General features: G+C 35.2%; 1 protein-coding gene across 1 annotated transcript in view; it reads right to left on the bottom strand.

The window, feature by feature from the left end:
- Nucleotides 1–1,473: 1,473 nt before the first annotated feature.
- Nucleotides 1,474–26,480, bottom strand: part of LOC145296647 (uncharacterized) — an 83,656-nt gene continuing 58,649 nt past the window's right edge. Inside the window, exons 4-10 of the mRNA XM_080142577.1 lie at nt 20,892–21,125; nt 19,097–19,297; nt 12,572–12,709; nt 11,520–11,558; nt 8,012–8,074; nt 3,507–3,648; nt 1,474–1,757 (exon numbers count right to left, since the gene is read on the bottom strand). Of these exons, the coding sequence (XP_079998703.1) occupies nt 3,509–3,648; nt 8,012–8,074; nt 11,520–11,558; nt 12,572–12,709; nt 19,097–19,297; nt 20,892–21,125 (815 nt within the window). The 3' untranslated portion in view covers nt 1,474–1,757; nt 3,507–3,508. The remainder of the gene's footprint in view (nt 1,758–3,506; nt 3,649–8,011; nt 8,075–11,519; nt 11,559–12,571; nt 12,710–19,096; nt 19,298–20,891; nt 21,126–26,480) is intronic.

A 26,480-nucleotide genomic window follows, 5' to 3' on the forward strand; every position in this document is an offset into this window, starting at 1 on the left:
AATACGTACTTAAGTGCACCTAATAATAAATACGTTCATACAAAGTTTCAGCAAGATCGGCCCGGTAGCTCCCGAAAAAAAAATGTGGAATGTAGAGACAGACAGATTAAGAGAAATGTAATATAGACGTTTAAATGTTTTGTGCATAATTTTGAACGGCGTAATATCAGTCATGTGACCTTCTTCTCTATTCTTCTTTAACACATTGTTCTCGTTTATCAAAGAGAGGTAAGTAACCGTCTTGTACAACAATAATTACTTGGATCCTTGTCCACGATTCTACTCCCATGATAAAAAAGCAAATCAAGAAAAATCTGTATGATGTACGCACCCGTTATGGAAAGACAATATCACACACCACAAATCGACGACGACGACGACGACGACGACGACGACGACGACGACGACAAAAAAAAAAAAAAAAAAAAAATGAGAAGACAAAAACACCCAGAATATGAAAAAATATTTTCTATTATTATTAACTGATAAAGCTGTTTGAATACACATCAGGGTTAATGTTAAAGAAAAGGTGACAGTGGAGAAACGAATAAGAATAACAAGTAATAGCTTTTACCAAATGTATTAATATTTCATTTTCTGTCAACCAGATTACATTTAATTTACAGAAAATGAGTGTATGATTCTTCATCTCTAATTTGAAAATCTTTAAGTTGTCTTATCAAACCAAACAAAGGCGGTTGATGGTTGTTGATTACTTCTGGATAACTTAAGGGTGTAAAAATAATTTAAAGAAACGTATCCTACAAGTCGTATGTCCGAGACGGAGCTTTTCACTCGAATTTCGAGTAAGTGATAGAGTAAGTCATCCATATTATATGTCACTAAGTCTGTTTTGTTGCCTGTCTGCCCGTTTAACTCTTTCTCGGAAACTACTCAGCCGATGTAGCTGAAATTTTGTATGGGTCTTCGGTATGGTACAGTGCAACAAACCAGGTATTACGATATCTGTACGATGCAGCGTTATAGATTAATGGAGAATAGTCATAACAATACTACATTTACTCTAGAATATTTCTCAGAAACTTTTGGGCGATCTAGTTGAAATTTTGTATGGATGCTTGTTATGAGAATGTGCAACTTAGTTTTATGCATTTAATGCACAATTACGGGTTAATAGGGGTTAATAAGCATTAGTATTTTATGCGAAAATGAGCACAAACCTAACCATATTCAAGCACCAATTAGCATAATACTCTCACTCCAAGTCAACGGGTCATAACTTTTGCCCTTTTTAACGCGTACAATGTCAAGTTTTTATTCTACTCTTCACTTAAGAAATAAAACCACAGCAGCAACAGACCACTAAGCAGCCATATTGTCTCTCATTTGCCGAAAGAGAGAGTTTTGAACGAAATCTAATTATGAAACATAAAACACTAAACTGTTTTAGAACTTTTAAAATATACAGGCCTGTAGAAAATTAGATCTTACAGCGTTTAATAAAAAAGTTCATTTTTGTTTTTATAATTGTATATTTTGTTATTTTATTTTATTTTTTGATTTCCCGGATGTTAACTCTAGTGCGGCTTTATCACTTCACGTTTTACACATTTGAGGCTTCTCAAATGAAGTCAATTAGTGTATTCATTGGACTCATCATGTTCGATGTAGATCTTCTCTTTTCTACAATTGGCTACGGCACCCCACACTTCTTCATAATCAGCTTAGCATCGTTGTCTCTCTGTTTGGCTTCTTGTGTTAATAAGAGATGTGTAACTTCAAACAATCACAGGAATCTATAATTGAAACAAAAAAAAACATATATAAAAATACGCTAAGGCAGTTTAGCGTTTGTACATGCGTTATCAACTTTCATTTACACTAAAAAAGTGAGATCGTCTGATCAGTAAAGATAACTATTGCTGATTAATCTGATGTTCAGATTTTTACATTATGGATCGTCCTATGTTGGTTAGCGATTACATCAGTTTGTGTTAATATTGATAAAGATCGAACTAAGTACAGACCGAAATAACACCAAGTTTGGGAAATCAACAAGTTCCCACGAAAGAGACAGGAAGTGACGTCGCGTAAGGTTAGGCGAGATCAAATGGGTCAAAACAAGTGAAAACAAAGAGACGTCAGTCGACATAATGCAGGTCGTCACAGATATTTTGATCACAGGAGACGATGGTTTTCGGTAGTCTGTCTACGGGACGTGCGCGGTACATATCGCCAATAATACTGTAATAGCTGAAAGAAAAACTTTGATATTTGCCAAGAGCGAAATATCTCCCCGCGATCTCTACTTATCCATTACTCTTAATAAGATAGTTCATTAATTTATAAAAGAATACTCGTATTCATCACATGTGTCAGCCCATGTAAAAACGCTTAAGAAATAAAAAAACAAGACATTACAAATGAAAACAATTCTGACTTTACTTATTTTAAAATGTATTATTACAAAATCGAATTATGATGTCTCGTCGTCTAAAATAGTACAACTTTAAAAGGAATACATTTAAAAAATGACATTGGTGTTATTGATTTGAAGGATATTCTGTTGAACTCGCAACTGTATGGAATTTTGAAGAGAAAGTTTATATATTTAATCAATGAAGGTAGATTACTCTCGTTTCGTCAACCATCATCAAGTAAAAATCTTTATTATTTCGTAATTTAATTCTTAGTATCGTTGATGTATACGACACATCGGTTCCAGCTAGATTATCGAAACTAAGCAACGTTGAGTCTAGTCCGCTCTAAATTCGGGAATATAAGTGTCGTATATTACACCTAATTTTGTGCAAAATATCGTCGCCGACTAGCTGTGCCTAGACTATGGCACAACCTCTGAATGACAGTCATCAATAAGCTGGAAGAAAAAACAGGAAGGGGTTCCTCATGTAGGAGTTTCGAAAACCATGATGATGATAATGATGATGACTAATTTCTACATATCAATACAGTCAAGGAAGCAGGAAACCAGAAGGAAATTCAAATGTCCAGCAGTTTGAGGGGAAAAACTATTAAGGTAGAAAGATCTCCTGCATCTAGAAATCTCCACAGTGTGGGATATCTTCAGATAGTCTGATCTGGTAGAACCAGCGCTTTTTTCAAGTATTTACGTCTCATCCACGGCGGGGAAATGTGACACAATCGTTGGAAAATGGGATTGAAAACTAAGCACCTCCGAAGACGAGCACTCTGATCAGCAAAAATATGCCTGGACGGCCCCATCGGTATTTCCCGGTGTGAACGCTCCAGGTAATTAGCGATGAACTGTCTCTTCTCAGAGAGTAAGAAAAGCTTGAGAGGGTGGACATCCTTGATGTTCACAGACTCCGCAACCTACTGCAGTCGCCAGGGAAGAGGTAATTTAAAAAATGGTAAAGACCGTTTCGTTTTTAAATATGACTTCAGTTAAAAAGAAAAATCTATTTTGTCATAAGTTAAATATTTTTATCGCACCTAAACTTTATGCCGTTTTTGTAGGCACAACGATTCTTAAGAAAAGAAAATGGAACCTGAAGATTACTCACGTTTATAAGCGTAGAACCGGAAGTCGTTTGAGAATCTGTGTTCTTTTGGCCAAGAAAAATGACATAAAGCCGATTATTATAACAGCAATGCCGAATAGCATGGCGAGGGCTGTGATCAAATGCTCAGATGAGGGATCCTTGTCTGAAGAAAAAAGAAATTGCTGGATATTAGACCGGACAACAGCCAGTGATCTTGCTAAAATAGTTCATATTAAGAATTATTGTTTGAAGAAATAAAATTGGTCACTGGAATGCAAAAATAAGTTTTAGCTTAAATGTTTAGAAAACTAGCTTAGATAAATATAAACAGAATATATGATAGGTTGACTTGGAGAAGTTGGTATACATAACCATAGGTCATGCGTTAATGAGACGTGTTGTTGGATACATTACGTCACCGGAACTCATGAATGTAACGCGTCCTTTTGCGGATGACGTACCGGAATTGACAGGTTAAAGATGAGAGTTAAAGAGTCTAGGAGTTGTCGGTAAACCGTGCAGACGTGCATTCCTACGAGCTGCGAAGCACTTGGAAGCATGGCTGGACAAAAATAAGTATGAAGAAACAAATTCGCAGACTTCTGAGGAGCACTGAGACAATCTGGAATAAATTTTCATGTACAAAATATTAATGGTTATAGTGTGGAGCACTGAGACAATCTGGAATAAATTTTCATGTACAAAATATTAATGGTTATAGTATGGTCCCTCAGAATCACACATTTTAAAGTTCCAGTATGTCTCATTTGTGACGTCTATTGTTTTCGTACGTATTACATTATCTCATCACCAAGCAGTTGAAGATAGATGATCTACGGACGATAAAGGGACAAAAAATTTTCCATATCCCCCCAGCTATAGAATATATACACTTTTGATACCTCACAATATAACAAAAACAAAATCATGTTTTAAAGTAATGTTTAAGAACTTTTGAGATAGGGATTGATAATTCGTCTTATTTGGATTATTCGAACTACTGTTCTCATCTTGAATGTTATTTTCATAACGTTACGATCGGTGTAAGTCCGACTTTCTCGAGAATCTTTCTGTCGAACTCGAGAATCTTTCTGTCGAACTCGAGAACCTTTCTGTTGAACTCGGGAATCTGCACGGAACTCTTTATTTTATCCACCGGGTAGTATGACCAACTTTAGTATCAGTTATAACTGGGGCAATGTTCGAATCATCCCTTTTCTTCGACAAACGCGTTTTTATGGCGCCGTTCATCCTCACGTTTATCAGTTATGTCACTTCCGGTCTATTCTTGATAAGTGGTAATCCCAACAGTAAAAAAGTGAGTACTGTTTTGTTGTATTATTATCTACAGTTGTAGCTAGAATATCAGAATAATATTAAACGCTTCACTTGCAACGTAAGTCACCGTGTGATAGATTAATCAATAATTTTATTTATAAGATTCTAGCTCTTATTTAACCCTGCGTTAGTCACTTGGGTGTTCCAAGCATGGTCAGTCCCATGGGGTGTTTATACACCCAATACAAAAATGTTTATATTATTTTGTAAAATATAGTCATCCTGTTGGGTCAGGGATTATCTACAGTCCCTGTCAAACAGTTTGAATCACTTGAACTTTGTTGATATTAATATAAAATAGTACAATAAAATAAATTATAAAAGAAAACTTAAGATATTACATTAGTTAAGCTCATATTTACAAGATTGAAAATAGTAAATAAAATAACAATCCCATCAAAACTTATAATAAGGAAAATACCAAAACATAATCATTTACTATTAAATATTATAAAGTAGATTAATGATACATAATATGCGCTTATATCTACAAATTTTATTCCCCGTGGAAAAATACAACAATATATGAATAATAAAATCATACCTACGTTAGTCAGCTGGAGAGACTGGACACGCCAGAAGGACACAGCAATGTCTACCTTCAAGGAAAACTGAGATACAACTATGCCATACCACGTGTGCTATACATTCACTGAATCAGCGGAGTACTAGGAGGGAGGAAAAGAAATAAGTTGCCAAATATGAATTATGAGCACTTTCCAGCAGCTTTGGCAACGGATGTGACATACGTGTTTCATCTCAAATCAGGAATTAAGGTTAGACTTAGAAGCTTGTCAAAACCCGCAGCCTCCCCAAGACGCGAGCTATTAATTTCAATTGGTGCCAGACAGGGATAAGAGCGTTGATGATGTAAAGATAGAAGCTTGGTTTTAGATACATTAAAAGTAACCAGCCAACTCTTTCCCCATTGTACCACATGATCAAGATCAGAGGAGAGAGAATCAGAGAGAATTTGGTTGTTTATGGCCTTTGAAGTGCTGTCATAGATGGTAGTGTCGTTAACATAAATGTCTACGAATGATCTTAGGATGTGATGTGAGAGATCATTGATGTAGATCAGGAAGAGAGATGGACTCACGATGGGCCCCTTAGGGACTCCAGTATTAATTCTGTGGGATTCTGATTTTTGCCCATCAATCACTACTCTTATGAACCTATCAGAGAGAAATGATTTAATAAATGAAAAGACATTTCCAGCTATACTGTAGCTGGAGACATTGTGAAGTAGGCCTTTATGCCATACCCTATCAAAGGCCCTTAATATGTCAAGAGCAATTGCCCTAGAAAGGAAGCCTCTGTTGAGAAATTCGCTAATCCTATGATATAACTGTTAGCACATACGTTGTAGATCTAGCAGGACGGAAACCATATTTCATGTCACTGAGGCGATTATTTTTGCTGAGGTTGTTGACTACTTCTCTATTTAGCACAAATTCCAGGAACTTACTCATGACGCACATGAGACTGATTGGTCAATATTGAGAGAGAGATGGCCGATCACCTGAATTCTTTAATACAGAGCATACTGATGAGATTTTCTAGGGTGTTGGGAAGCAATTCTTAAGACAACGCTTAAACCGCTTTGTAAGTATGGGAGCTAGTTCTGGTTGAAGCTTTTTGAGCACTATAATAAGAATGCTGTCAGAACCAGTTGCTTTACTGTAATTAAGGTTCTTGATCAGCTTGGCGACATCACGCACAGATATTTGTAAATTGGAGAGCGTGTTTTCATACACAGGTGGAAATACAAGGGGTTGGCAGCCCTGATCACATAGGGTAGAATTAGCTTCAAAGTTCTTGGCAAAGAATTTGGCTTTGCCTGATGCTAACGAGATTACCTCAGGTTCATTGATGGTGGTTGGGATAGAGCACACACTTCTATTAAGGACTGTTTGTTATTTGCCAAAATTCGTGGGAATTAAGCCACTGCTAAGCAACTTTCGACTTGACAAACGGAGCATACGACTTTCTCACACTCTTCATTACTCTTTCACAGTGATTGCTGGCAGTCCTGAAGGCGGCTTTAATCTCAGTACATCTATTACGTTGGAAGCAATGACAATAGTGATTTCTGTGCGCAATGGCAGCAATACACTCTGGAGAGAACCACGGCTAGCTGTGAGGATTTTGCTGGATGTTTTGGAGGTTATGAAGTGGTCTATACCTACAATTTACTATTTCGTCAGGTCTGATACTATGGAGGACACGTTTTCTTTTTAACAATAAACGCAGAGATAGATCTTATATAAATGTACGGAAGTTATCCCAGTCAACCATAGAGTATCGATCTGGATATGGAAAACTTACATTTTGTTTTTATCTTAACTGAGACAATAAGGGGTACCAGACATCCCAGGACAGAACGGAAGATGAACATAGCTCGGGGCAAGTTGTGAGAAAAATGTCTAGTGGACTTGCATACTGATCATCAGTCTTTGTTGTCTTATTTTTTGTTCTTTTAAGACACAGCAATTAACATAAAAAATAAAGTGGGCTAGATCGGGAATGTTGTTCTAATGCGTTTAAAATAAATTATGTGTACCTATGCAGAAGAAGAACCATGCTTTCATGTTCAGAACATTTTACGTAAAATAACGAAAGCTACCGAAACGCTGAGCCAGTGAAATCACAACAGCCAACGTCTTTTAAGAAACTAGTTTTGCTATCATTTGTTTATTATGTATGTAAAAACAAATATTTATTTTGATTAGAACAAAAAATATATAAAAGAACAAGGAAAACCTTTTTTCCTAATAGTTATTTCTTATTCCAAAATAATATTTATTGATGAAATTATAATTAATATTTTCTTTTTTCTTGGTTTGGATTTTAATTTTCTTAATGTTTCGTAAAATTTCCCCCAAATTATTCATTCTATTTTCTTTGTAACAACAAAACGAATATTGTTTTTACTTTTACAATGATTTTTTCATTGGATTATCTAATTATAATTAATTGTCTTATACTAGTATTATAATTGGCCAGCATATGCGCAAAAAAAGTTACGACACGTTTATTCGGCACTTCTGCAAACGCAAATTGCCCAGATAATTCCGTCGATAGTACAGTTCTTATTCTGCATAAGTACCAAACTAAGTATTGTGCTTTTTCTTGCTTAGCAAATTAACTCTTCCACGTGTTTACCGAGAAATATTTTAAATTCTTACCGTTCGTATAGCGCTGGGGTGAAGTTTCATTCATCATCTCCGTAAACGATGTCGTCACATCAACTGCAAAGAATAAAACAAGAAAACCTTATTACGTTTCTGGATTTTGTGATGAGGATGGAAACTGGGGATTGTTTGGATTATTCTGGTCTTGTGTGTGATTTTCCCAATGTTTCAGTCGATGTCACCCCCAATCTACTTTAGGTTCTTTTGTCGAACTTATGGGGGTGGACGTTTTAATCCTAAGTGCGAACGATACTCAAAATACGATTGTAAATTACTTAGGAGTCTACCTAGTGATGCCTGATGGAACGAGAATATGCGATCCTCGTCGATTAAATGAACGGATGCGTTCAAAATTCCGTGCAGATCCCCGAATGAGACAGAAAGATGCTCGAGTTTGTCCAAATACAATTGGAAAAGGTCAGAGGTTACATCAGTAAAGCGTTGTGAGAATAACGCTTAAGATAAAAACAAATAATAATAGGAAAGAAATAAAAATCCGACTCGGCATTTTTTTAAAAGTGAAAATGAAGTACATTTATTTTGTTTTCACACACACACACACACACACACACACACACACACACACACACACACACACACACACACACACACACACACACACACACACACATTTACTTTTAAAAAGTTTTTTTTCCTCGTCACCTCGCGCTGGCGCTAGTCAGCACTTCCTCACCCAAGAATGTACAGTCATCTTATCCAGCGCGCACTTTTCTTCTTTCTTGGCCATGTGGTGTATTTTTCTCATTTTTCTTGAGACGGAAGCTGGCATACACTTGCTCATTTACATATGTGCTAAGACGGTGACTGCTGCTAATATTTTCCCAAAACCAGCTACCTTACAGCTGCTGCTGATTTTCTCACTCGTGTTTATATGCGCTCTGTTACAGAGAAACTTCTTTAAATAATCAGATGTATTCTAAAACTACATTAACCATGGTGCTTAGATAAATATGATTCAGTTGGAATAAACATGGAACAATAATATTGTGTGGTATGTGTTCGCGCCGGACGCCGATAGAAACCAAGGAAGCAATATATAAAAATACAGCTGTGGAATTTTCACGGGTGTCGCTAGTATAATATCAATGTAATATGAAGTTAAGAGGAAATATAAATATTAATCCCATCTCATTTTCGGATAATATAATACCAAAATTTTTCCCAGCAACAGTTTAAACGATATTTAAAAATATTCCATAGTTTACAATTTTTACCAATCTTATCGAAGGCCTTTGCTATGTCAACGGTTATCGCTCTAGAACCGAATCCCGTACAATATTACAATCAGCACATCAGTTGTTCATATTGTAGGACGAACTCCATATTGATTTTCATTACACAGAGTGTTGTTATTGATGTAAATAGCAATTGATTCCAGCAAATAATTGTATATCATTGTCGTACATTCTACAAACGTTCAGTGCGAACACGGACGACTACCGATATTATTCCACCACCTTTGTTCAAGTTGAAATTTATTGAATTTTTCTGGTTAATGCAACTTCAGAATATCTAGCATTATGGATATCAATCTCCAAAACCCTTGTAGAAGTTTCTTACATGTTACTATGGACATCTGACGTGAACATAGAACCGACCATATTGAATCATTTTTAACAAAAAATACTATATTTTGATGGTTGTCTGAAGGACAAAAATGTACTTTAATTCGACTTCAGGTTCGCTACATCAACGTCATCAGATAGACATAAAAACAATATTATTTTTTCGTTCCATTTTCGGCAATCAGGCAATTTCATTTAAAAAAAAAAAGCGAATGAAGAGTAAAAACCTAGTGCAAACATAAGCTCGCTTTAGCATATTATAGTATAGAGTCCTAATAATTACTGAGTTGGCCACAACAGTTTGCTCGTTTTTAAAAATAGAAACCCAATCATCAAGTTTAGAAAATGATCAAGTTTATGCAGTTTTTTGCTTTTTAAAAAACTTTTCTGCAGTAAAAAGAAAACATCAGATATCTATAGTGGTCTACTTTATCTTCCATTTTATGGCCATAAATACAAAGATATCAGACGTGCCTTCAATAAGTATCCAGACTTTTTTCGTATGGGCACTTTTATTAGTAGTATACACATGAAACTTTAGTCCCCTACGAAGTAATCTCCTCCGATTGCAATGCATTTGTACCGTTCCAACAACTTTTGGAAGGCTCCATGGAATTTTTTTTGTGTGAACATGTCAATGACCCTCTTCACAGCCTCTTTCATTTCCTTAATTATATCACAACAGCCGCTAAGCTTTTCTTGAGCTTAGGGAATAACAAAAAGAAACGGGGCGCAAGGTATGGATTATAGATAGGGCGAGGAACTTGATTGATCAAGTAGTTTGGGACAAGGATGAAGTTATGAAGTGATGTATTCGTAGAAATCTTCCGCATCTTCAGTTCCTCGCGAATAATTGTGTGTTACAGTTTCCACACTGACATAAGATTATGCACTTATTGTCTCTATAGATATAGACACCCGACTGTGCTTATCCATGCAATTCCTTATTTGACCAATCAACTCTGGTGTTCTGACGTCTTTACTCCCACATCGTTCATCGTTGAATCTTTCATGCCACTCGAAACTGATGTTCGATTCCGTCAAGATGGTGCAAAAGCATTTCATACGTTTCCGAGGCATTATTCAAGTTTGTATCAAAGTCTTTGTCTAAAGAAAAGCAACAAAACTTTTTGGTTAAAACGTCAAGCAGAGGTTTACTAGTCACAAGTCGAGTTCATGGTTCACAACACGAGACACATGTCGACGTTCTATATTCGCATGTCTTAAACGCTTCTATCACTCCTCCCAGCGACTTGCCTTTTATAATGTTTCGGGCACATCCAATTTGCATATACCACACGAGACTGCTGGAGATCTACGCATGACCGGAGGCTTTAAAAGACAACAGCCGCCATCTTGGGCCTCTTTGTTTTTTTCTTTTTCTGTCTTTCAGCTGCTGAGACAGATTCTCACCCGTTTCTGAGGTAGGTCCTCTCTATGTCTATCACAAAGTTTAAAACAAAATTTTATTACATATCGTTCTTTCAAATGCCCTTACATCCAGATTGCAGTTTTGGAATTTACCAGCTGTAACAACCAGGCTTTAGTAGGGCGCATTCCAATTCCTGCTGTAACTGTTCATTTAAACCTGAAATCATAAAAATTGGTCAGTCATCTCATAATATGTATCGCAATAACATACTGAATTTTCAAGAGTGTACAACAATTTTAAATGCCTCTACAAGAATATCTGGAAACTTATTGAAAGCACCTCGCAAAAACTCTTCTGCTGAATCCTTATACCACATTCATGTTAACAAACTCGCTCCACCAAACACAGGATTTGAAGATTAGAAACATAAAACAATCTTTAGAAGTCAAGAAAGATGACATTAAACAAACAGACAAAATTTTTAACCAACTTAATACGTAAAAAAATTGTAAGGATTGTCTTCAGTATATTTTATGCTCCTTACCTTTTGTGGACGTTTCTGTTGATATAATTTCTGGCACAACTGAAATAGAGGAAGAAGAAAAAAGTAAAATTGCACAAGGTTGTATGAAATTTAATCTGAAGTCTCCTGAAGTCTCTTTAAAAACTTTATGTATAACGAGGGCAAAGATGACGGCATAATCAGGAACACACCGGTTCCTGTTAGATTGTCGAAGTTAATAGACATTTAGACTGGTCAATACCGAAACGGGTGACTATTTCGGAATGTCAGGTATATGCAGGATATCTGTTTATCTCGACATTGTTTCCAGTCGTTTCTAACTCAAGAAGCTGCATAGAATTTCGAACGGAAACATTTATTTAAATCCAAGTACAACATGCTCTCGTTCCGTCAGCTATAGTAAAAATCATAAGCAATTCGTAATTGTTATTTTAATATCGCTGATACTGAGGATTAGACTTTTAACATCCGCAAGACTTATGGCGTAACGGATAGTTGTTTCTTTTTCGCAAAGGAGTCACATTATCAAGCCTGGAGGCCACCCGAGTATAAGGGTTATTGAGTGTACAGTAGTCAATGGGACAATATCATAATAATCATTAGTAGTGAACATTTGAAAAATTGGATTACTTAAGGGACGGCTCATCAAGAATTTGTTCATGTTGGACTTGAAGACGACCATAGTGTAGTCAGTTGGAAAGCAGGGAAATAGAAGAGAGTTCCATAGGCGTGCAGTTCTAAGAAAGAAACTTTGTTCATGGAATGTACGTTTAGGTTTAAGTGCTAAGTTATAATCAATTCTTAATGATAGTCTGTTAGATGTTGAAGATTCAATCCTATGCGATACTAAGAATATAATGAAACAATACTTCTACCCAGTCATGTCTGATTAAGCAATAGTATGCTTACCTCGTCCGTTAATTGAAAGTTTCCGTTCGAAATTTTGTACAGAAACCTGAGTTCAGTAGAATGATTTCTAAGTTCGACAAGTAAATTATGACATTGGTGCTGTGTAATATGATGAACAAAGATCTCGCTTAATGGTAGAAACCCACAAAAGAAACCATTTATACCTTCTTTGCAGTTTGGTCCGTATTTTCCCTCCGGACAGCCGCTTGTACAACGTCCCGTAAATTGATTGCAGACTTCAGTTTGGTTCAAACAGTTGCATTCCTGCTCGCAAAACTCTCCGAACCACATCGGGGCACAATCTGTTTGAAAGAAATATAAATACAATATAAATACATATACTGACAAGCTCGGCTAATACTTTGTTGTACGAAAGGTTGAATCATCTGTGTTTTATTAAAAATAAAATTAAACATAATTCTTACCCAGTCATGCCTAGCGAAACGAGAGAATCTAGAGGTTGCAGGTTCAATCCTTGCACGCCCATTTATTTTATTAACACCGTCCATTTGGCGAAGATTAAATAAAATACAAAATAAGTAATTTAAAATCTACTGGCGTTGGCAAGCTTAAAATGAATTGTTCCAAAAACGATCATACATATGAATATGATTTTGATATGTTTCCTCCTTTGAAAACTTCACAATTATTAATCTCTCACCCTTTATATATATATATATATATATATATATATATATATATATTTGTATATACATATATTTTTTTTACACAGTGATCACCACTTATCAAGGCCCGGAAGCCACTCAGGGATAAGGGTTATTGCAAGTACATTACGTTAGTGTGGAGATTTGATGAAGTGTTTACTTAAGGGGGCGGTTATTTAGGAATTTGTTAGCGTTGGACTTGAACACATCAAAGTTGTAGTCAGGTGGGAAGCAGGCGTGCAGTTCTAAGAAAGAAGCTTTGCTCATGGAACCCGCGTTTTGATTTAGGCACAGATATAGAGTGGGGGAAATTTTTCACAATGGATTCAGCGAGACGGGTGTTTTTCGTGAAAGATTGGCGAGGGGGGACCAGAAATTCGAGTTCAGACGAGCACCTGCCATGGAAATAACGTTAAAAAATTAAAAGGATAGGCTCGCAACGTCTCTTCTGTGGGAGAGAGGTTGCAGGGTAGAGAAAAGGGCATCCCTCACTAAGCCACGAAGTCTATTTTGTACTCTGTCAAGGTCGGATAGGCTGTTTTTAGCAGCTCCTGCCCAGATATGCCAACAGTATTCCATCCTTGGACGTACTTGGCTTTTATATAGATAGAGAATTGCATCAGTAGTGAGATATCTTCTGGAGCGGTAGAAGGATCCCACCATCTTTCCAGCGACCTTGCCAACAGACTTGATGTACGTGTTCCATTTCAGATCAGGAGTAAAGGTCAAACCCAGAAGCTTGTCAAAACACGGGGCCTCACCCAGACGAGAGCCATCCATCACAATTGATGCCAGATGGGGATCAGAGCGTTGATGATGTAAGGATAGGAGTTTTTGATGCATTAAAGGCAACCAGCCACGTCTTCTCCCACTGAACCACGCGCTCGAGATCAGAGGAGAGGGAATCAGAGAGAACTTTGTCATTTACAGCCTTTGATGTGTTGCCGTAGATGGTCGTGTCATCAGCATAGATGTCAACGAATGATTTAAGTATGTGTTTAGGGAGGTCATTGATGTAGATCAGAAAGAGAGTTGGGCCCAGGATTGACTCTTGAGGGACTCCAGCATTAATACTGCAGGCCTCCGATTTTTGTCCATATACCACTACTCTTATGAGCCTATCGGAGAGAAATGATTTAATGATTGAGAAAACATTTCCAGTTATACCGTAGCTGGAAATCTTGTGAAGTAGACCCTTTTGCCATACCTTGTCGAAGGCCTTTGATATGTCAAGAGCAATTGCCCTAGAAAGGAAGCCTTTGTGAAGAGATTCACTAATCCTGTGGGATATAACCGTCAGCACATCTTACTCATAACACACAGGAGACTTATTGGTCTGTACTGAGAGGGAGATGACTTATCACCTGAATTCTTAAATACAGGGCAAACTGATGAGGTCTTCCAGGGAGTCGGAAAGCACTTCTCCTTAAGGCAGCGCTTAAATAGTTTTGTAAGTATGGGAGCAAGTTCTGGTTGAAGCTTTTTTAACACTATAATTGGGATGCCATTAGGGCCAGTTGCTTTACTGGAATCTAGGTTCTTGATTAGCTTGGCGACTTCCTGCACGGATATTTGTATGTTACCTAGCTTGTTCTGTGTTATAGGAGGAAATATGGGGAGTTGATGGCCTTCGTCGCATCGAGTAGAATTAGCTGCAAAGTTCTTTGCAAATAGTTTGGCCTTGTCTGACGCTGACGAGATGACCTCTGATCCATTGATAATGGTTGAGATAGAACGCACACTTCTGTTCAGGATCCTATTTGTTATTTGCCAAAACTGGTGGGAACCAAGCCGCTGATCAACTACCTTGGATTTAACAGACTGGGCATATAGCTCTCTTGCATTTTTTATTACTCTTTTACAGTGGTTGCTGGCAGTCCTGAAAGCAGCTTTAGTCTCAGTGCATCTATTACGTTGGTAGCTATGGAAAAAGTTGTTTCTGTGCGCGATAGCAGCAGCACATTCTGGGGAGAACCATGGCTGGCTGTTAGATTTTTGTTGGAATTTTTTAGATGGTATGAATTGGTCTATGCCTACAAGTAACCATTCGGTCAGATCTGATACTATAGAGGACACTTCCTTTTTAAACATGGAGTGCAGAGGTAAATCAGATATGAATGTACGGAAGCTGTCCCAGTCAGCCATAGAGTATCGGTATACAGTACGGTGGAGGGGTACGTCTGGGGACTTATTACATTTCGTTTTTATCTTAACTGATACGACGGAGTGGTCGGAGCATCCTAGAGGAGAATGAACGGAACATGAACATAGCTCAGGGGAAGTTGAGAGAAAAGGTCTAGGAGGCTTGCATATTGACTGGGTGTATCGGGCACACGGGTGGGTTTGCGAACAATCTGAGTGAGGTCATAAGCAATGGCGAAATCATGACACAACCTCCCCTCATCGTCTGTCTTATTTGAATAGGTCAGCCATTCCACGTTATGGACATTGAAGTCACCACAGATGTGGATGTTAGCCGAGGGGTGTGCAGACAGTATGTGGTCTATTTTCTCAGATATGCTCTTAAAGATAGTAACTCCGCTGTTGTGGGGCAGATAGAGGGCAAATATAAATGCAGTGGTGTTAGCAAGTGCAACCCTGAAGCACATAGAGGGTAAATTAGGATCTTCTCTAGAGATATCCCTGCCACACGGGAAGCCATCCTTAATGTAGGCACATATTCCATGTCCATGGCGATCTTGAAGAAGTCTGAGTCTGTAAGTTAAGGGTTCTGAATTATCCACGGATTCAAAAGTAATAAAACCTTTTCTACTCAATTGCAAAATTGACATTTGATAAAAAGTTATAAATAAAAGTCAATGTTGATTTGTTTTCATTGTAGAGAAATGTTAAAAGTATTTAAATGAATAACTTCATACATTTGCTTTCGATGGGAAAAAGAGTTAATGCATTATGTATGTGGGTCCATTAGTGTTAGAGTGAGTATGTTTATGATTGTCTGTGTGTGAGTTGAGAGATACATCATTTGCTTTCCCAACGGCTGCATGAGAACACGAGAGACTCGCCAAATATCCAGGTTAAATCTGTTGTTGATTTTTTACTTATGTCTTATGGAAGGAAGAATCTGGCTTTTTATACGCTCGGTGTAGATCAAAACGGAAAAATTTGATCAATTCAGACCAATTCATTTGTTTTAATTAATTCAGGCCAGTGTATGCGTCGATTTGTACACATAGAAACTAAGTGACTCGAGTATTTTGCTTTTGGCTACCGAAGGATAAATGTCATTGCTACATCCTTTCATCCCATACTCGGTTGATATTGATGTCAGTTTGACAATCATTAATTTTACGTATTCGCTGCGGCTGGTTGTCCAAAATGCGTTTGTCCAGTCTGTATAATTGTTAACATCTACTGGCAAAAGATATATACAAGATATATACAAGATATATACACACAGTTAATAAAAACCACAACATACGAAGGGCGTGCAAATAAGTAATGCCCCTGGTCCACTTCCCATAGTAGTAGAGCAACGAAACTTGGCACAGTTATTGGTCTTTCTCTACATATGAACCATCCAGAGTTATGCATCTCTCCCATATCGTAGTTGATAAAAAATATATATATTATTTTTAATTCAAACCGATAAATCAGCTTTTGATTATAAGTTATTACTGGTATTTGAACGTTTTTGAAAGCGTGTGAGGTGAGGTGTCTGGCTGGATCGGATGTCCGGCGGCGAAGAAGTGGTGACAGCCTTTCTCTCTCTCTCTCTCTCTCTCTCTCTCTCTCTCTCTCTCTCTCTCTCTCTCTCTGACCAACTGACTGATTTCTCTTTATGACGATTTATTTGTATAAACATTCATTTCCTATTGGAGTATTTTATATTTCCTATTGTCTATTGTTACAATCATTTGACCGATATCCTCGCACATATTTCTGGGTCAAATTATGCATTCCATTAGACGATGGTGGAAAGTCCCGCATTATTCACATGGAATCCATTTGCGTGTTTGTAACCCGTCAAGTATGTTTTCTTCCCGTGATTGCCTGCCAATATTTAACATCAGGATCTAACAAAGATAACACTAAATAGCGTTGTATAATCTATAGATAATCAAAAATACAATCTGCTAATTAAAACTACAATATCATTTAAAATAGTAACGCGATGTATTTACTTAAATATCCCATTGGATATTGTGTGTCAAACAAAACAAGTTCATGCATAGGTATGATTACCACCGTCTTTAATAGACTTTTTGGTCGTACCTCATATCCCAAAGGCTAGATTTAACGGTGTTTAAAAACATTATGGATTTGCAACTGGTTTTCGTAAGAGGAAATGCAAAAATCGATAGCACATCTTATTGCAATCTGAAACTACATATTTTCAGGCAGTTAGTATTCGCTCTTCTCAAATCAATATTGACTAAATCCAATAACAATTGAGAATCTTCGAAGTTAAAGCTGTTTTCGAACATTACGTAACAAAAGCAAATCTCAAATCCAGATGTAGAATTGTGACTAGAATAACATCGACTTCCTTTAGGTGGTAACTTCTATAACGGACATGATTAAACACTCATTATTTACACAAGAAAAAGAATATTATTTTAAATTAGTTTTTCTTTACGTGTTTAGAACTTTTTCCTTTCTCGTCAGTTCTTTAATATGTGACATTCAAAATAATTTTTGTTTCGGAATTTTTTTATGAACATTAATGATTTGCATGTATTCGATTCTTCACATTACTGTTTTTTTTTCCTTGGATGTTTTTTTCATCACGTTTCAGCCAATGTAACGTTTGACTTTCTTCAAGTGTATCTTGTCGAATTCAGAAATTATTATGTTGAATTCGAGAATTTGTACGGGATTCCCAAGTTCGACAAGATCCACTTAAAACTATCGAAGATTACAAAATCCGAAACATTTTAAGAATAACATCTAAGATGAGAAATGTAGTCCAAATGAAACAAATTAATTTTTGTCTAACATTATTTTGCAGTTTATATTAATTAATAGTTTTATAATAAAGCAAGATCATAGAAGAATATCACAATGAAACTTTAACAGATGGAAATATACCGGTGATGAGATGAAAGATAAACACAATGCGATGTTTTTGTAAATTTTTCTTGATTCAATCTCAAGTTTTAAACACTGATCTAATGAGTGCAATCGTTTTCCATAATATATTTCGAGGTAAAACCTCTTTAATCAAATATTAAGCACTTCAAATCTTCTAAACTCGTGTAGTTTTAAGTGCTCGTGATTTTACATGAGTACACGCAATGCTTTATTTGTATTATATAATATATTTTACTTTTCTTTATGATATATATCTTAAATAAGTAGTTGCATTCAAGCATTATAGAAACACGTGTTCGAAATTTTCAAGTTTACAATATCTTCTCTAGTGGGCGAGAGTTGCTCGAAGCATCTTATCCTGTTTTAATAAAGTTAAAAACCGACTTCGAAATCTAGTAAGTGATGCCCTTTTTTCTTTCCTGCAACATCTTTTACACAAGAGAGACGCTGCGAGCTAGTATCTGGTCTATTATTATTTTCATGACAAGTTCTGGTCCCAGCTTCAATCTATGGTCACCCCTTGCCAAACTTCCTCAAAACAAGCGTCTAGCTACTACTACTACTACTACTACTACTACTACTACTACTACTACTACTACTACTACAGTTTCCACACTCTCTACCTGTATCTAAATCTAAACGCAGATGCTATGAACAAAGTTTCTTTCATAGAACTACCTACATATGGAACTCTGTTCCAATGGGCTACTTTACAGCTGACTACGATATGGTCGTCTTCAAGTTCAATGTAAACAAGTTCTTATTGAGCCGCCCCCATAAATAATCCCTTTCTATCCCATTTCCACCACTAAGTATTAATACTACCGTACATATTAATACTTATCCTTGAGTGGCCTTCGCGCCTTGAGAAGTGGAAATTATCATTAAAAAGTCTTTATGTCATTGCTGATTCTTAATAAAATGAAATAGAATAAATTATTCGCTTTCACAATAAACAAAAAGACTTACTGAACACTTGGAATTCGCAGATGGATAATGGTTCTTTTTTAGATGATAAACGAACGGTAACGTATCTGGCGTGAACCGGCGATGCACAGGTAAACTTGTGAGACAAGAATCTCGATGTATCATGCGCGTAACATCTTTGACTGTCCATAAATTTCGTGGTGTTGGATACATAGACTTGAAAGTCCAGCAACCGGTAGGAAACTGCAATAGAAAAATATATAGAAAGTAGCTGAATATTCGTCTATGCCGGAAACAACATTATCTCACACACACACACACACACACACACACACACACACACATATATATATATGATTAGTTTTTTTTTTTGGCAAGAAAAATCCAGCAGAGTGCTCAATTATAAGGAAAATCCTACACACACACACACACACACACACACACACACACACACACACACACACACACACACACACACACACACACACACACACATATGTGTGTGTGTGTGTGCATTGAGTAATTAAGTTTAAGTATATTGTTAACATGTACTAAAAACATTTCTTTTACAAAAGTGCTCAATACATGCGTAGAGCTTATATATAAATAACATTATAAAAACCTTATAAGTAGTCTATGCGAATCGATAAACATTTCAACATTTCCATGTTGTCGTCAGGACTCCAAACGAATCTCGCATTTAAATTATTTTCTGAATACGAGATTCATTTCAAGTCCTGACCACGGCATTGCTATGTCGAAATGTTGATCGATTCTCGTATACCTCTTACAATGTTTATATGATGTATAGCTATATCCTACTGAGATTTTCAAAACTTGCTAGATTTTAACAAAAATATCTCCAGAAAACCGCTAGATTTTATTTTTTAATTGAAAATATTAGACGCTGCATGTAATTAGGTAAGCGGATATGTATAATAAAACAGGGAAATGAATGCCACCGCATTATAGAGTCTCAGGTAACCTTTTTGTAGCTTTCTCTTGTCGAACTCGGAACTCTTTTCATCTAACTCGGAAATCTCCACAGAATTTCGAACGGAACCATTTATTTAATCCACAGGAGTAGCATGCTCTCGTTCCATCAACCATGACTGGCTAGAAGTCCTAAGTAATTCGCAACTGTATTTTAAGTATCGTTCGCACTAAAGATTGAACCTCCAACATCCGGAAAAGTGTAACTTTACAGCTGAATTTTACCAAGTACTTCATTTACTATGCCACGGGTCCATTCATGTCTGACAGAATTAGACCCTGTTACCCCGTGGATTAAATAAAGGTTTCATTCGAAATTCCGCGCAGATTCTCGGGTTCGATAGAAATACTCCCGAATCAAACAGAATGATTTGCGAGTTCGACAAGATACACCTGAAGAAGCGTTCTAATAAGAAAATAATAAAAATTGAATCCAAATAAAATAAATTGAATCCAAATAAAATAAATTGAATCAATCATCATCTAAAATATGGCGATTAAGTCAGATTGTGGGAATTTGACGAATATCGCATTGAGTGATTTATAATCACCCAGATTTGCAAAACAGAATTGTTTCCAGGGGTGAGCGACGTAATATTGAGGCAGGGGCGAGTAGGTCAAACGCTAGAAAAAAACAGAGGTATGAGGAAGTGACGAATGACGTCACGTTTTTTTAGCTGAGTGAAAACAAAGGTTTGCAAATCCAATTCATGAAAGGAAGCAAAAAGCGATTAAAAGACCCACGTATCAACACCCACACGCACGTATGTTTAAAGATTTTTTAAATATTTTCTTATTGAAACATTACAAATATCTTTTTTATGTTATGGAAAGAAAAACTTACACTTTTGTTTCAAATCATCCCTGTTGTAAATCCTCATGTAATAAATTTCCGGCAACCCTTCCAAGTCGACCATCCAATACGGCATAACTTTAGATATGACCTTTGTGTGGGTGCACGAGAATTTGTTCTCAGATCTATCGTAAAAGGGACACGTGTGTCCATCCACAGCTTGGCTTGACTCTCCTTTGAATGCCGTTGTACTCTGCCGGGTTGGCCGATGCAGGGCAATATTTTCTGAAAAAAAAAAGAAAAAACCTAAGAAACACTGATTTGTTAAGTATAACTTTACATTTTTCGTTTATTTTCGCCCATTTTATTTATTTTTTTAAAGCAGCACACACTCTCAGCAGATTGAACCGGCTTCTTTCGAAGGATGAAGTTCAGTGGAAATACTAAATTCACAAGTGATCCTTAGTCAATTGTATATCCTTGTCAGAGAGGATGATGACGTCGGGCTTTGAAGTTCTTGCAGGGAAGTCTCGACCTACTCCAACATATTGCGCATGATATTCCCAAATAATCATTTAGTTAGTACTGACCAGGCTCAGCGTTGCTTAACTTTTGTATATATATATATATATATATATATATATATATATATATATATATTAGACTAACTATATAAACTACCGTTACCCGAGAGTGTCAACTTTTATTTTGATTAGTTTTTATCATTTTTAATAGTGTTTTAAAAGTTAAATAATTATTGTGTCGTTTGTTATTCAAATTATAAACTATTCCATATTGTTATAAAACCAGAACGAATTTTGTCATGATAATGGTTTTATCTCTACAAAATTATTAGCTGTAAATAGCTTCTAACACTTTCAATTTTTTAATACATGAATATTTTCTACTAATTTAAAATACTTTTAAATTATGATTGATTAAACAGATTAAACACTTCCGAATTTCATTAAAAATTCCAAAGGTTCATGCAGTAATGCTTTTATTTAACTAGTAACAAAAGATCTAAGATTTGTTTACAAATGAACTGAAATGCATTCTGATGAATTTAATTTCGTAATAAAACTTTATATATATAAAAGTATGTTTTAACTATGCATAAATAATACAACGCTTATTTTTAACAGAAATGATACGAAACAAAAGAGAAGATCAGTTTCCGCCTTTATTAGTCGTTTAGCTTGAAATAATTCTCTTTTACTGCCAATAATGAATGTAGTTAAGCAATCAGTCTCCATTTTGCTTCAAGAAATGGACAAGATTAACAATAGCACATAAAACCACCTTTAAGTCTAAGATTTTCTTGGTGAAATATAGATCTAGCAAAGATTGTACTGTAATATTTTTCATAACTTTTGGAATTCATACTAATTTCTACATTTGTGAGATGTGATAGTATTTTTTATACCTGAAATGAATTTATTGGAAATTCCATTATACTGCATCCCCTCTCCCTAAACTATATTCTATGTTAATAATTATATAAATTATATGTGAGAAACAATATATATCAAGAAACAATACTAGGAAATAACGAAAGAATGTTCTTCTTGAATACCTTGAATAATAAGCAGTTATATTTCTCCCCTTTTCTCACTGTCACAACATAAATTTGATCAAATCTAACCAAAACATGTCCTTTTGGTTTTCAAACAGTGTCAGCATTTGCTTTTTTCGTGTCTCCACAAAACTTCATCTTAAATTGCAAATTATTTACCCTTAATAAAAATGCGTTTTTCATTCATATTTTATACATTAATGTATTTCTTTTAGCTTGTTTGTCTGTTTGTCCGTTTCACTTTATATCAGAAACTACTTAGCCGATCTGTCTGAAAATTTGTATGGACTTTTGTGATTATTAGATGCAGTGAACTAAATATTATATTATCAGTTCTTTGCATAAACCACTTATTCTAAATCAGCGGGTTGTTACGTTTGCTCATTTTAAATAAGTTAAAAGTATATTACTAATATATAAAGGTATAACAATTTTGTTTTGCACGTCTTCTATTTGGATTTAAATAAAAAGTTTTTAAATATTTTTTACATCAATTGTAGCTTTTAAAGATATAATAACGTTTGTTCACAAGGTGAGTATTCAGAAATAATAATTTTCAATTTAAAATAATTTTTAAGCGTTTCAAAAAAAGAGCATTGGTAAAAAAAAAAAAAAAAAAAAAAAAAAAATCCGGAAATTTAAAAAAACATTATTATTTATTGAAAAAAGTTATCTCCCTTGATCGGTCAGCAAATTAAATTAGAACAAGAATGGCCTAGTACAATCATTAAAAATGTTATGTTTCATGAACATCTATTACATTTTTCTATTTTTTTATTTTCAATAATGGATCACGATTTGTCAAATCCAAAAACTACTCGAGGATAAAGGTTGATGAGTTCTTGACAAATTTTCGAGCTCACTGAATTAATAGTAAAAATATAATGATTATTAGAATTATTTCCCTTAGATTAACAATCAAAGGGAGATCATTCTGAGAGAACAGGGGAGATCACTCTCAGAGAAAAATTAAGATAATCCATGCATTCGATTAGTTTTAAGATTATTATTATTATTATTATTATTATTATTATTATTATTATTATTATTATTATTATTATTATTATTATTATTATTATCATTATTATCATTATTATCATTATTATTATTATTATTATTATTATTATTATTATGATGATGATAGCGTGCGTGTTATTTTGTGTGTCACGCTTACATCTTTTGTTCTTCCAAGTGACTGTCGTTGAATTATTAAGACTTTCCATTTCTCGTAATAAATAATTGTATCAAGAATTCTTCATTAATTTTTGTTGTTGATTTTTTAAAATGATATTAAGGTTACCGTCTCCACCTTGAAGATCCGGCGTTTTCTTAGAAAGTCGCCCATTTTTTTATTTGAACATATTTTTAATTTATTTATTTATTTTACGTAGTTTTTGTTGTTGATTTTTTAAACGATATTAAGGTTAACGTCTCCACCTAAAAACTCATTTGATGGCTGAATATGGTTAAATTTGTGCGCAATTTTGCATTAAATACTAATCCTTGTTAATTTGTGATAATACCTAATCAAATACCATAATACCTAGTCCTCTAAACCGTATCATAAGAAAAGGCATTCAAGATTTTAGCTAGATCGGCTAAACATATTCCGAGCAAAAGTGAAAAGGATAGATAAACAGACAGACAAATGTATATATATATATATATATATATATATATATATATATATATATATATATATATATATATATATATATGCGTGCGCGTGTGTGTGTGTGTGTATGTGTGTGTTTTAATGTTTAAAAGGAAATATAAATATAAATAATATTTATGGATTAATCCTATTTTGATACAAATGTTTAATATTCAAAGTTTTCGAACTTTGAAGTTTTCCATGTTTTTGCTTATTAGGTTAGATAAAATTCTTTTGTTAACCGCTTTATTTTTGAAGAAAAAAGTCTAAATTTTACAAACTTCATGAAATACGGAAATAATTCTCTTTATCTTGTATCTCGTGTTTTATGCACAAAAAGTGTTGCAAATCATATCATAATTTGCATAATTATAACATCCCCTTCCATACAAAAATTATATATATTTATATGCATGTATATATATATATATATATATATATATATATATATATATATATATATATATATATATATACAATTTTTATATAGAAGGGGATGTTATAATTATGCAAATTATGATTTGCATAATTATAACATCCCCTTCTATACAAAAATTATATATATATATAAATATATAATTTTTGTATATATATGCAAAGTATTGCAAAAAAGTTCCACACTCGGCAAAAAGAAAACGAGCTAGGCAATCAAACAAAATCCATGCAGAGACACGAACGTTTATTTAGCCACATTTGGTTACATGTTACATTATTTGCAATATAAAGGTAAGCACGAAATCAGTCACGATTTTACGGCAATGTCTTTATCTTCAGAGATTCGACCAGGGTGCTTTGTGGTTTTGACCTTCATCAGTGCTTACAGTCGGGTGATTTAGGTGGCCACCAGTCAGGTGACCAGCGATGAGAAATATTACTTAGTAGCCACGCGTTTTTGACTTGTGTGAAAGAGTCGAGTCCTGTTGTGAAGCGTAGCGATGTGTGGTGACGATTTTGTTCAACCAGGGCTTCACAAATCTCCTCGGCATTTCCTGGTATTATTTTTTTTGTGGGGGGGGGTATTCTAGTGACATTTCCAACATTTCGGAGAAATCGATGGTTAATATGAATTCATGTCGAACATTATAAATATTCTTACAATTGGGTAATGTATTAAACAGCTTAGCACCTCCTCAGATGATGACCGTAGATTATGATTCACTTTGGATTTTATTTTCGGCAATGGTCTATCTTTTTACTAATTATTCCTACGATTGAGATGCAAGGAGTGATTAATCTGATGGTAAGGTTTGTGATACAAGGAGTGATTTAATCTCATGGTCAAGTTTGTGATATACTTTGTTACAAAAAGTGATATACTTTGTTACAAAAAGCGGCCAAGATTTATTTAAGAAAATAAATCTTGGCCGCTAAGGGACATATACTTTTTGTAATAATGTACATTTTTTTGCTGGTGATGGAAGTAGTGTTACACCAGATGCTCTATCGCGAACTGGAAATTAACGCTTCGCAATAATCTTTCTTCCTCGATCGCTTACAAACTGGATTTTTCTACAGATTTTGATTACGCGGATTTTATATTTTTAATTTGGATTTCTTTGTCAATATTACGAATCCGACTACTTCTTATGAGATCATTGAATTTTATTAGAATTTCACCTTTGGAAATATTTAATTATTGCATGTCCTTTCATTTGGATTTTTAATTTTTTATTTAAGTTTTTCGTTTTTTTTTTCTCCATTTCATAAACTCATTACACAAATATTTTTTTTCATATATGACTGGGTTTCATATAATGCACTTTCAATTTATACCAGTTCCAGCAAATTCATAGCTTCGCTATAATAATAATAATAATGATAATGATAATAATAATAATAATAATAATAATACGAGGGAAGTGCAATAAGTAATGCCCCTGACCCACTTCCCATAGCAGTAGAGCAACGAAACTTGGCACAGTTATTAGTCTTTCTCTCCATAAGAACAACCCAGAGTTATGCATTTCTCCCATCGTTTTATGCAGCTCTGGAGACCGTTTTTGTAGAATACCCCAGGTTGGTCCTCCAACCACGACGTGACTTCAGAAATCAAGATTACATCATCTGGGAAACGCTTTCCTTTCAAAAACAACTTCATAGCTTGGAAGAGGTGAAAGTCAGTGGGTGCAAGGTCAGGAGAGTAGGGTGGAGAGGCTTCTGATCTGGCGACATGCGAGTTGTGGACAGGAGCGTTGTCCTGCAGGAGGAGCGTACCTTTGCTGATCTTGCCCCGCCTCTTGATTTTGGTAGCTTCCCTTAATTTCCTCAAAAGTGAAGCATAATAGACTCCTGTAATTGTGGTACCCTTTGCCAGAAAATCTGTCATCACTACTCCGTCCTGTTCTTAGAAGACTGTGAGCATGATCTTGCCAGCGGAGGGCTGCATCCTTACCTTCTTTGGAGGTGGTGA

This window comes from Euprymna scolopes, chromosome 17, assembly GCF_053919585.1.
Source record: "Euprymna scolopes isolate OS-2025 chromosome 17, ASM5391958v1, whole genome shotgun sequence".
In the NCBI taxonomy this organism is placed as follows: Eukaryota; Metazoa; Mollusca; class Cephalopoda; order Sepiida; family Sepiolidae; genus Euprymna; species Euprymna scolopes.